Genomic DNA, 13,382 nt, shown 5'->3' with positions numbered 1-13,382 from the left:
CATACTTTTTCCGTAGGAATTTCTGACACACAAAGTTTGAGAGCAGGATATAAAATTTTCCGACAACAAAAACCGATCGTTTAAATTCCGTTCGTGTGTACACAAATCCGACACACAAAGTGCCATGCATGCTCAGAATAAATTAAGAGACGAAAGCTATTGCCCCGTTTATAGTCCTGACGTATGTGTTTTACGTCACTGCGTTCAGAACGATCTGATTTTCCGACAACTTTGTGCGACTGTGTGTATGCAAGACAAGTTTGAGCCAACATCCATCAGAAAAAATCCATGGATTTTGTTGTCAGAATGTCCGATCAATGTCCGATCGTGTGTACAGGGCATCAGAATGTTTGAAAAATGTAAAAATAATACAAGGAGTTTTTTGAATGAGGGTGAAAGGGGAGCGGCACGATCCATTTACTGGTAGAGCCGAGGGTGTTAAAGTGATTGTAAACTTTTGACATGAAATATCAACAAAGCATATCCTTCTATAGCGTGTACTTGTCTCAATCCAGAGCACTAAGTTTCATTTCTGTTTACTGCCCTGTTTCTCTGCTATCAGCTTGAATCACTTCTGACAAATTTTCCTAATACCAAGAGAAAAATTTGACAGGGGAGCAAGGGTGCATCATGAATTCAGTGGACCGTGTGCAAGATCAAAAGCGGGCCCTAGGCATCGAGAAAAATAAAAATGTGGTGGGCAAATTGCATCGCGGAAAAAAGTGGGCTTGGCTTAAAGGGGTGTAGTTAAATAGAGTCTGAGATGACTTACATAGTGCAGAATGTGGTAATGTTAAATAGGAAATGTACAGTGCGGAGGTTACGGCGGTGGGTAATATGTGCAGGAGAGGAGTGCGGAGTGTATGGAGGTGGGTAATATGTGTACGAGAGGAGTGCAGAGTGTATGGTGGTGGGTAGTATGTGCAGGAGAGGAGTGCGGAAGTGTAGAGCGGTAGGTAGTATGTGCAGGAGAGGAGTGCAGAGTGTACAACGATGGGTAGTATGTGAACGAGAGGAGTGCAGAGTGTACAACAGTGGGTAGTATGTGTAGGAAAGGAGTGAGGAGTGTAGGGCGGTAGGTAGTATGTGCAGGAGAGGAGTGCGTAGTGTAGGGCAGTAGGTAGTATGTGCAGGAGAGGAGTGCGTAGTGTAGGGCAGTAGGTAGTATGTGCAGGAGAGGAGTGCAGAGTATACAACGGTGGGTAGTATGTGAACGAGAGGAGTGCAGAGTTTACAACAGTGGGTAGTATGTGCAGGAGAAGAGTGCGGAGTGTAGGGCAGTAGGTAGTATGTGCAGGAGAGGAGTGCAGAGTGTACAACGGTGGGTAGTATGTGAACGAGAGGAGTGCAGAGTTTACAACAGTGGGTAGTATGTGAAGGAGAAGAGTGCGGAGTGTAGGGCAGTAGGTAGTATGTGCAGGAGAGGAGTGCGGAGTATAGGGCAGTAGTTAGTATGTACAGCAGAGGAGTGCAGAGTGTACAACGGTGGGTAGTATGTGAACGAGAGGAGTGCAGAGTTTTCAACAGTGGGTAGTATGTGTAGGAGAAGAGTGCGGAGTGTAGGGCAGTAGGTAGTATGTGCAGGAGAGGAGTGCGGAGTATAGGGCAGTAGTTAGTATGTACAGCAGAGGAGTGCAGAGTGTACAACGGTGGGTAGTATGTGAACGAGAGGAGTGCAGAGTTTTCAACAGTGGGTAGTATGTGTAGGAGAAGAGTGCGGAGTGTAGGGCAGTAGGTAGTATGTGCAGGAGAGGAGTGCAGAGTGTACAACGGTGGGTAGTATGTGAACGAGAGGAGTGCAGAGTTTACAAAAGTGGGTAGTATGTGCAGGAGAAGAGTGCGGAGTGTAGAGCAGTAGGTAGTATGTGCAGGAGAGGAGTGCGGAGTATAGGGCAGTAGTTAGTATGTGCAGGAGAGGAGTGCAGAGTGTACAACGGTGGGCAGTATGTGCAGGGGGTGGAGTGCAGAGTGTATGGTGGTGGGTAGACAGTGAAGGGAGAAGAGTGACCAAGTCCTAAGACATTGTTCCAGAGCTCCAAGCTTTATATATTCTGCACTTTGAACGGATATAGAGAAGAGAAAACCTCAGATAAACAGGTACAATTCATTTAGGGGTATTTGTTTCATCTCTGCTAGCACCTGAGGCTGGTCACTTTACTGGGTATATGTAAGGGTTTACAACCACTTTAATCTATGAAGCACTAGAAGATTAGTGCTCTGAGGAGGATTCAGCATCACCGAAGGGAGGATTTTTTATAGTAACCAGCAACCAACAGGACAAGGGATACACCTCATTACAGGTAAGTGTATGCCCAAAAACCTTATAACTAAACTTCAGCTTTAATATGTTCTTACCTGCCCTGCTTTAAAATACTGCTATGACTTAGAAGTTATTAAAATGTAAAGAAAGTGGAAGGAAATACCAAAGGAAAATATTTTTACTAGACCGACAGGCATAACTTACTTAAATCCAGGGATATGCAGATTCAGCAGAAGGTAGTCATTATCTGAGCCCCCTGATCCACTCCGGACATGATCACCTGCAACTTCCCAGCCTACAAAAAAAAGGCTGTATCAATCACTGCACCAGATCATAAATATAGACTAGTGACAAGACTTCTGCTATTTCAGTGGAAGCAAAGCTACATTACTAAAGATACTGCATGCAGAAAGCTGGGAATCTCACAAAATATGGTGAAATTATTTTGCCCCATGTAATTGTTTCTTGATTTGTTGACATGTGATACTTATCAGCTCTGTGTAAAAGAATTGCACAGAGAATCCCCGATCCTCCTCTTCTGGGGTTTCCCTCCAGCGCTCCAGGCTTCTCCTCTTCTCAGTGTGCCACCATAGAAAGCCACTTCCTATGGTGACACACCCACGGTCTCAATTTCAAAGCACACTGCCTGTGTCCATAGACACAGGCAGCACGGCTCAGTCACACCCCGCACTCCCTAATCACAGGATTTGACTCCTGCTGCCTCAGCAATGCCTGTGAGAGCGGGGAGCCAATACAGAGGGCACAGCGCTGGACCAACTGATGACTTAGGTAAGTATTTAGGGGGGTGAGGTGGTAATGCAGGTACTGGAACATATTTTTAATACAGGGAATGCATTAGAGTAAAAAATGTTTAGGCTTTAAAATCACTTTAACTTAATGTAGAGCTTTAAAGCCGTAGTAAACACAGTTCTTTTATCGTGTACCTACGGGTTAGCCTATAATAAGACTTACCTGTAGGAAGAGTGAATATCTCCTAAATGTACATCGTTTAAAAGATATTCCAATGTGTAGCAGCCGGTGACATTACTGGCGCATGCACACTGTGCAATGAGCGGCACACTAGAGTATGCCATCCATTGAGAGTGCTGGGCCATGATTGTGGCTCACATGCGCATGCGTGGGATTGACATCATTGCGGTTCAGCCATTGAAAAGGCCAGAGCCGTGAACCCAGAAGGAAGACCGGGTGAAGATGGAATTCCTGTCACCGGTGACAGCGCGCCGCTAGAGGGATCCCTTTTTTTGCTAAGTTTGTCATAATGTGCTAGTATGTGGTGCATACTAGCACATTATGACATGAGCCTGCAAGGTGACCTTTTTTTGGCAACATTAGTACCACTGGAAATACCTTTCTTGTGTTTTGTTTTTTCAGTACTCTTGTCCTATTTTTCTTACTATTAGGCTTAAATAAGAAAAACCAAGAGTGCCATGTTCTTTTTTTTTTTTTAATTCACAAAACTTTATGTGCATTGTATATGACATTAGAGTCAAGCTTTAACACCAGCTTAAGGCAAACTATTTTCAGCCATGTGACCATAATTTTCAAATTTCATTGAGCTCAGATTAAAATAAATGTCACTTTTTTAAAATAAGGATATCATGGTGTGTTAACTTTTGATCAACAGGTAAAAATGCATAATTTACTGAATTATTTATTATGAAAATATGATAAAGTGATTTATTGAGCAATGTGGATCCTAAAATTTAAAAAATGCCTAGAGTTCCACTTTAATCTCCTCTGGTACCTGTGCAAACGCATAAACTATATATACACTATATACACACATGCACACACTAATATGGCTTGCAGAAAAATATAGTAACAATAATTCTCCTGTAGAGGGAGACATTGTACTAAAAATGATGCCTGTGTGCTATGAAATTTGAAAACAGCCTTTCTCAACCTTTTCTACTAATAATTGTTATATCTAAAAATCACAGTATATTAGTGTGATGGTCACTGGGGAGAATGTTCCTTATATGTGTGGTCATTGGGAATACCCCCGCCCCTTACAGATAGTTAAAGCGGACCTTCAGTCATTTTTTCAACTTTCCATCTATTAAATCTTCTGCCCTTGTTGATTTAACTTTGGATAGTAAAATGTTTTTTTTCTGCCAGTAAATACCTTATACAGCCCACTTTCTGTTTCTTCTCTGGTAATAAACCTAGGCTTATGACATTATGTACAGCTCTCTCTCACTCTCGTGAGAGTTTGCCAGGAAGGGAGTGAGAGTGAGTCAGAAGAGGGCCAATGAGAGGTGCATGGCTGCAGAGCTGGAGGTGTGCCTCTGTGTGTCTGTGTAAATCCAGGAAGTGAACAGGCAGCAGCTTTAGCTGCCCACAGTTAAAATGGCTGCAGCCGGACTTAGTGGAGGGAGATTTCTGCAGCATATTTGGCAAGTACAGAATCACAGTATATATAAAATAATATGCAAAGTGGTTGGAGCGAAACTTCAGAATGGTAAAGATGTTTTTATTACGAATTATGTAAGCAGACTGCAGTTCCTCTTTAAATAGATCATTGGTGTCAGTGGTTGCTTATCTGACAGGCACAAATAGCTCATGGTTCAAGGAACCCGTAGGAAACTCTGAAAATAGCTGGTCTAAATGTTTATTAGCTTGACTTAAAGCTCTGCAAAATAATTGATCAAATGTTACACAATTCATTTGAAAAATAATGAATCGTTACAAATGAATATAACAGTTGCCAGACAGCAGCAGCAGCTTACCATTCATTCCATCACACTTGGAATTTCCAACATTAAAGCAAGAGGTCTTCATATTGAACGGGAGGATGTTCCACCACTTGTATTCAAAGCCTAGGACTGGCTCTGTGCCAGCGGCACATTTCATACACTCTGCAGGTAAAAAAAAGATATGAAACATATTCCAACACGGTTCTTAATAAATTACAGGGAATGCAAATCAACATACAGCAAAGACAGCTATTAAGTTTGCTTATAAGCATCAAGTAACAGGAAGTAAGTTATAGCAGGGGTAGGCAACCTTTTAAACACAGTGTGCTGAAAAATATTTTCAAAAAAATTGAAAATGACGGCTACGTAAAAAAAAAGGCCAACTCCCACACTCAATTATGAAAAGGAATTTTTTATAAGCGAAATGCTGTAAACGACTTGAATAACAGTAAGAAATAAACACTGAGCTTTGCGTCTTCACACCTCAAATCAGCCCAATTCCTACGCTATAGACCTCAGATCACTTTATCTCCTGCACCTTCTCTCCACAGATCAGCCCCAATTCCTACACTATAGACCTCAGATCACCCCATCTCCTGCACCTTCCCTCCACAGATCAGCCCGAATTCCTGCACTATAAACCTCAGATCACCCCATCTCCTGCACCTTCTCTCCACAGATCAGCCCCAATTCCTGCACTATAGACCTCAGATCACCCCATCTCCTGCACCTTCTCTCCACAGATCAGCCCCAATTCCTGCACTATAGACCTCAGATCACCCCATCTCCTGCACCTTCTCTCCACAGATCAGCCCCAATTCCTGCACTATAGACTTCAGATCACCCCATCTCCTGCACCTTCCCTCCACAGATCAGCCCCAATTCCTGCACTATAAACCTCAGATCACCCCATCTCCTGCACCTTCCCTCCACAGATCAGCCCGAATTCCTGCACTATAAACCTCAGATCACCCCATCTCCTGCACCTTCTCTCCACAGATCAGCCCCAATTCCTGCACTATAGACCTCAGATCACCCCATCTCCTGCACCTTCTCTCCACAGATCAGCCCCAATTCCTGCACTATAGACTTCAGATCACCCCATCTCCTGCACCTTCCCTCCACAGATCAGCCCCAATTCCTGCACTATAGACCTCAGATCACCCCATCTCCTGCACCTTCTCTCCACAGATCAGCCCCAATTCCTGCACTATAGACCTCAGATCACCCCATCTCCTGCACCTTCTCTCCACAGATCAGCCCCAATTCCTACACTATAGACCTCAGATCACCCCATCTCCTGCACCTTCTCTCCACAGATCAGCCCCAATTCCTACACTATAGACCTCAGATCACCCCATCTCCTGCACCTTCCCTCCACAGATCAGCCCGAATTCCTGCACTATAAACCTCAGATCACCCCATCTCCTGCACCTTCTCTCCACAGATCAGCCCCAATTCCTGCACTATAGACCTCAGATCACCCCATCTCCTGCACCTTCTCTCCACAGATCAGCCCCAATTCCTACACTATAGACCTCAGATCACCCCATCTCCTGCACCTTCCCTCCACAGATCAGCCCGAATTCCTGCACTATAAACCTCAGATCACCCCATCTCCTGCACCTTCTCTCCACAGATCAGCCCCAATTCCTGCACTATAGACCTCAGATCACCCCATCTCCTGCACCTTCTCTCCACAGATCAGCCCCAATTCCTGCACTATAGACCTCAGATCACCCCATCTCCTGCACCTTCTCTCCACAGATCAGCCCCAATTCCTACACTATAGACCTCAGATCACCCCATCTCCTGCACCTTCCCTCCACAGATCAGCCCGAATTCCTGCACTATAAACCTCAGATCACCCCATCTCCTGCACCTTCCCTCCACAGATCAGCCCGAATTCCTGCACTATAAACCTCAGATCACCCCATCTCCTGCACCTTCTCTCCACAGATCAGCCCCAATTCCTGCACTATAGACCTCAGATCACCCCATCTCCTGCACCTTCTCTCCACAGATCAGCCCCAATTCCTACACTATAGACCTCAGATCACCCCATCTCCTGCACCTTCCCTCCACAGATCAGCCCGAATTCCTGCACTATAAACCTCAGATCACCCCATCTCCTGCACCTTCTCTCCACAGATCAGCCCCAATTCCTGCACTATAGACCTCAGATCACCCCATCTCCTGCACCTTCTCTCCACAGATCAGCCCCAATTCCTGCACTATAAACCTCAGATCACCCCATCTCCTGCATCTTCTCTCCACAGATCAGCCCCAATTCCTGCACTATAGACCTCAGATCACCCCATCTCCTGCACCTTCTCTCCACAGATCAGCCCCAATTCCTGCACTATAGACCTCAGATCACCCCATCTCCTGCACCTTCTCTCCACAGATCAGCCCCAATTCCTGCACTATAGACCTCAGATCACCCCATCTCCTGCACATTCTCTCCACAGATCATCCCCAATTCCTGCACCTTTACACCTTAGAACACCCCCAATTCTTGAACCTTCACACCTCAGATCAAACTCAATTTCTGCAGTGTTAGATCTCAAATAAGCCCAATTCCTGCACCCTCCTACCTCAGATCAGTCCAAATTCCTTCACCATCAGACCTCAGATCAGCCCCAACTCCTGACCCTTCCTGCGCCTTCACACCTCAAATCAGCCCAATTCCTGCACTATAGACCTCGGATCACCCCAATTCCTGCATCTCCACACCTCAGATCACCCCAATTCCTGCACCATCAAACCTCAGGTCACCCCAATTTCTGCACATCACACCTCAGATCAGCCCCGACTCCTGAACCTTCACACCTCAGATCATCCCAATTACTGGACCATCACACCTCAGATTACCCCATTTTCTGCACCATCTCACCTCACATCACCCCAATTTGTGCACCTTCACATTTCAGATCACCCCAATTCGTGCACATCTCACCACAGATCACCCCATTTCCTGCACATTCACATCTCAGATGAACCCAATTTATGCACAGCTGAAGGTACTTTATCACCTAATCACTTTAGTTTTACTGTTGGGTGGCATGTGATGCCCAAATACAAAAGTGCTCCAGTGTGCAAATTTTCATCAGCTCCCATAGGCGAAAGCCTGTCCCCACCCACCATCTCATTATTAGCAAATCATTGTGGTGGGTGGCCTCAATAACCAATAGGTAGGCATAAGAGGAAGAAAATTGGATTTTCCCAGCCATGTATGTTATTATGGACTGGGATGCAATTTCTATAAATCATCTTACCTTGTTTTCCATCTGAGTAGGTCCCAAATGGACAAGGGGAACAAGTAGATGTCCCGTTAGTGTAAAATCCTGGATTGCATGGTGGACATGCCTCCTTTTGTCCTGATGCTGGAAGCTGGATGGCACCAGGAAGGTCTTCTCTGCATGTTTTTGGTTCTATCCATTTATACATGATTTGTGTCTAGTCAAAAGTGGCAAACAAATATGAATATTATTCCCATGCTATCAGTGTTGTCTGTAATGTTTAAATCTTTTAAAAGTTCAAAGCATTACATTAGCATTTTCATTGTCAATGTTAACAATATCATTAATATCTATTGAACGAGTTAAAAAATTGTCAGATTAGCAATTTAAGCTCAGTTTCAAGTCAAGTAGGTAAAACATGTAGTGTTCACTTTTCAAGCCATAAAATAAACATAGGTTTTCTCAGCGTTGTTATTGTTTTATTACATGCCTTATTTTAGACCCAGTGATGTCATCACTGGGTCTTTATGCTTCTCTATGCAGTGAAGGCAGATCATAGCTGGAAGGAGGAGATGCTGTATATAGCTTTTTGAAAAAGATCACAGTGCCCTGCCTCTATACTCCTCTCAAGAGCCCTCAGCCCTAATGCAATCAGTGGCCTGGCTCTTGGGAGGCATTGTGCAAATATCAGAATATCTTGACCTTGACCCACCTTCCCAGGTGGGCTGCATTTGGATGCGGACTGCCACAGGTAACACCAACGTGTGATGCTGAGCCTCCATGATTAAAAGAACTGAAAGCCAATGGTTGTCTTCCAGCCAGGAAATGAGGTGGCCTCTATCTGACTTGCTGCATCTTTTGATGCCCACTGTGAGAAACGCTATAAAATCCGAGTAAGCAATTTTAGTAAAGCAGAGGAGCCTGTATAACTGTGGAAGACATTTAGTTAAAGCGGATCTACAATGCATCTGAGCACCACAAACCAAAAACACTATTTTAGGCCTGATTCACACCTATGCATTTTTAGTGCTTTTTGCATTTTGCAGATTTGCACTACAGTCCATTTAACATGGTTTCCTGAAACATGAAACACGTTCTGTAGTGCAAATCTGCAAAATGCAAAAAGCACTAAAAATGCATAGGTGTGAATCGGGCCTTATACAATTTTGTTAGTCAAAGAAAAAGTCCGCCATCTATCCATGCCTCTATGCTTTATTTTGCTGAGAAATCCCTTTGAAAAACACTCCCTAGCATTTTTGGCTGTGGCCATCTTAATAAGAGCAGATGATTCATGTAGCATTTACTTGCTGGAATCCATCTGCCCTTAGCTCAGCTGCTTAGCGCAGCAAACCCCTCCTTCCCTCCTGAAGACTCCTGGGATGTATGACACCAGAAACCAGAAGGTAACTGAAGAAAAGCAAAAAAAAATCAAAACAAGTGAACATGATATACAGTATCTCACAAAAGTGAGTACACCCCTCACATTTCTGTAAATATTTTATTCTATCTTTTCATGTGACAACAATGAAGAAATTACACTTTGCTACAATGTAAAGTAGTGAGTGTACAGCTTATATAACAGTGTAAATTTGCTGTCCCCTCAAAATAACTCAACACACAGCCATTAATGTCTAAACCGCTGGCAACAAAAGTGAGTACACCCCTAAGTGAAAATGTCCAAATTGGGCCCAAAGTGTCAATATTTTGTGGCCACCATTATTTTCCAGCACTGCCTTAACCCTCTTGGGCATGGAGTTCAACAGAGCTTTACAGGTTGCCACTGGAGTCCTCTTCCACTCCTCCATGACAACATAACAGAGCTGGTGGATGTTAGAGACCTTGCGCTCCTCCACCTTCCATTTGAGGATGCCCCACATATGCTCAATAGGGTTTAGGTCTCGACGCATGCTTGGCCAGTCCATCACCTTTACCCTTAGCTTCTTTAGCAAGGCAGTGGTCGTCTTGGTGGTGTGTTTGGGGTCGTTGTCATGTTGGAATACTGCCCTGCGGCCCAGTCTTCGAAGGGAGGGGATCATGCTCTGCTTCAGTATGTCACAGTACATGTTGGCATTCATGGTTCCCTCAATGAACTGTAGCTCCCCAGTGCCGGCAGCACTCATGCAGCCCCAGACCATGACACTCCCACCACCATGCATGACTGTAGGCAAGACACACTTGTCTTTGTACTCCTCACCTGGTTGCCGCCACACACGCTTGACACCATCTGAACCAAATAAGTTTATTTTGGTCTCACCAGACCACAGGACATGGTTCCAGTAATCCATGTCCTTAGTCTGCTTGTCTTCAACAAACTGTTTCCGGTGTTCCGTGTGCATCATCTTTAGAAGAGGCTTCCTTCTGGGACGACAGCCATGCAGACCAATTTGATGCAGTGTGCGGCGTATGGTCTGAGCACTGATAGGCTGATCCCCCACCCCTTCAACCTCTGCGGCAATGCTGGCAGCACTCATATGTCTATTTCCCAAAGACAACCTATGGATATGACGCTGAGCATGAGCATTCAACTTCTTTGGTCGACCATGGTGAGTACTGTTCTGAGTGGAACCTGTCCTGTTAAACCGCTGTATGGTCTTGGCCACCATGCTGCAGCTCAGTTTCAGGGTCTTGGCAATCTTCTTATAGTCTAGGCCAGTGATGGCGAACCTTGGCACCCCAGATGTTTTGGAACTACGTTTCACATGATGCTCATGCAGTTTGCAGTGTAGTTGAGCATCATGGGAAATGTAGTTCCAAAACATCTGGGGTGCCAAGGTTCGCCATCACTGGTCTAGGCCATCTTTATGTAGAGCAACAATTCTTTTTATCAGATCCTCAGAGAGTTCTTTGCCATTAGGTGCCATGTAGAACTTCCAGTGACCAGTATGAGAGAGTGAGAGCGATAACACCAATTTAACACACCTGATCCCTATTCACACCTGAGACCTTCTAACACTAATGAGGTCACATGACATCGGGGAGGGAAAATGGCTAATTGGGCCCAATTTGGATATTTTCACTTAAGGGTGTGCTTACTTTTGTTGCCAGAGGTTTAGACATTAATGGCTGTGTGTTGAATTATTTTGAGGGGACAGAAAATTTACACTGTTATACAAGCTGTACACTCACTACTTTACATTGTAGTAAAGTGTCATTTCTTCAGTGTTGTCACATGAAAAGATGTAATAAAATATTTACAAAAATGAGAGGGATGTACTCACTTTTGTGAGATACTGTACTTTCCTATTCTATCTTTTTACTAATGCAAGCAACATAAGAATTATAAATAATCAATGATTGAGAGAGTGAAGTTCCACTTTAAGACTGGAGTTCAGCTGTAAATATGTGTCTTCCCCATAGTCAGTATTCATTTGGCATGTCAGCATTTCATCATACCTTTCCCTCCATGTCACAGGGTGTATGGATCTGGAACAAATCTTTGTTTGTGCAAGGAGAACGATCTACACACTTGCTGGATCCTTCATCTGAAAAAGAAACATACACAAAAATAGCTTTGAATAATATGTTTATTAGATGGTTCCTGGAGTGAGCTGAATTGAATGCACTGTAAGTATAGAAGTCCCAGTTCTTGGTGGGACTGCGATGTTCATTAAAATAGAACTATAGGCTAAAAAATTTTCTTCATTTTGGATAAAGTAAGGTAGGGTTAATTTCCTTCAGTTTTTTTGCCATCTGTGTACCATTGGCGAGATTTAGCTTTACTCCTGTCCTATAGCAAAAACAGGAAGTGAGAAGAAATCCCAAATTAAGGGAATCTATCCCCCCCCCCGGCACCCACATAGTTCTCTAGTGACAGTCATTGAATCTACCTATTTCTCCACTGGTCATCACTGTACCTACCTACTTTTCCACTGACCATTTCTACATTTACCCTACTCTCCATTAGCTGCACTTTACCTACCAATTTCTTCACTGACTGTTACTTTACCTACCCACTTTTCCACTGAGCACCACTATACCCACACACCAGTCCACTGACTGCCACTACACCTACTGTACATACTTCTCTAGTGACAACCGTAGAATTTATGCACTTCTCATGTGACAGCTACTGCACCCATGCATTTCTCCTCTGACCGTCACTGTACCTAATCACTTCTCCACTGGCTATCAATTCACCTACCCAATTCTCCACTGACCGTCATTGAATGTATACTCACTTCTCCACTGACTATCAATTCACCTACTCATTTCACCTACCCACTTCTCCACTGACCGTCACTGTATCTAACCACTTCTCCACTGACCATCACTTCACCTACCCACTTCTCCACTGACCATCATTGAATGTATTCCCACTTCTCCATTGACTGTCAATGTACCTAACCACTTCTCCACTGACTATCACTTTACCTACCCACTTCTCTACTGACTATCACTGTACCTAACCACTTCTCCACTTACTATCACTTTACCTACCCACTTCTCCACTGACCATCATTGAATGCATACCCACTTCTACACTGACCGTCACTGTACCTAACCACATCTCCACTGACTATCACTGTACCTAACACTTCTCCACTGACTATCACTGTACCTAGCACTTCTCCACTGACTATCACTGTACCTAGCACTTCTCCACTGACTATCACTGTACCTAGCACTTCTCCACTGACTGTCACTGTACCTACCCACTTCTCCACTGACTATCACTTTATCTACCCACTTCTCCACTGACCGTCACTGTACCTAACCACTTCTCCACTGACTATCACTGTACCTAACCACATTTCCACTGACTATCACTGTACCTACCCACTTCTCCACTGACTATCACTGTACCTAACCACTTCTCCACTGACTATCACTTTACCTACCCACTTCTCCACTGACTATCACTGTACCTACCCACTTCTCCACTGACTATCACTGTACCTACCCACTTCTCCACTGACTATCACTGTACCTAACCACTTCTCCACTGACTATCACTTTACCTACCCACTTCTCCACTGACTATCACTTCACCTACCCACTTCTCCACTGACTGTCACTGTACCTAACCACTTCTCCACTGACTATCACTGTACCTACCCACTTCTCCACTGACTGTCACTGTACCTAACCACTTCTCCACTGACTATCACTAATCCTAACCATTTCTCCACTGACTGTCATTGTACCTACCCACTTCTTCAATGA

At 44.3% G+C, this 13,382-nt stretch overlaps 1 protein-coding gene across 1 annotated transcript in view; it reads right to left on the bottom strand.

Annotated features, from left to right (window-relative positions):
- ELAPOR2 (endosome-lysosome associated apoptosis and autophagy regulator family member 2) overlaps positions 1-13,382 on the bottom strand; it is a 165,827-nt gene that overhangs the window by 64,638 nt on the left and 87,807 nt on the right. The window contains exons 8-11 of the mRNA XM_073619540.1: positions 11,613-11,701; positions 8,256-8,436; positions 5,011-5,139; positions 2,465-2,555 (exon numbers count right to left, since the gene is read on the bottom strand). Coding sequence (XP_073475641.1) covers positions 2,465-2,555; positions 5,011-5,139; positions 8,256-8,436; positions 11,613-11,701 — 490 coding nt within the window. The remainder of the gene's footprint in view (positions 1-2,464; positions 2,556-5,010; positions 5,140-8,255; positions 8,437-11,612; positions 11,702-13,382) is intronic.

Source organism: Aquarana catesbeiana, linkage group LG03 (genome assembly GCF_042186555.1).
Source record: "Aquarana catesbeiana isolate 2022-GZ linkage group LG03, ASM4218655v1, whole genome shotgun sequence".
Classification (NCBI taxonomy): Eukaryota; Metazoa; Chordata; class Amphibia; order Anura; family Ranidae; genus Aquarana; species Aquarana catesbeiana.
Note: the sequence above shows the minus strand (reverse complement) of the source record. Positions and strands in the feature narration are given on the sequence as shown.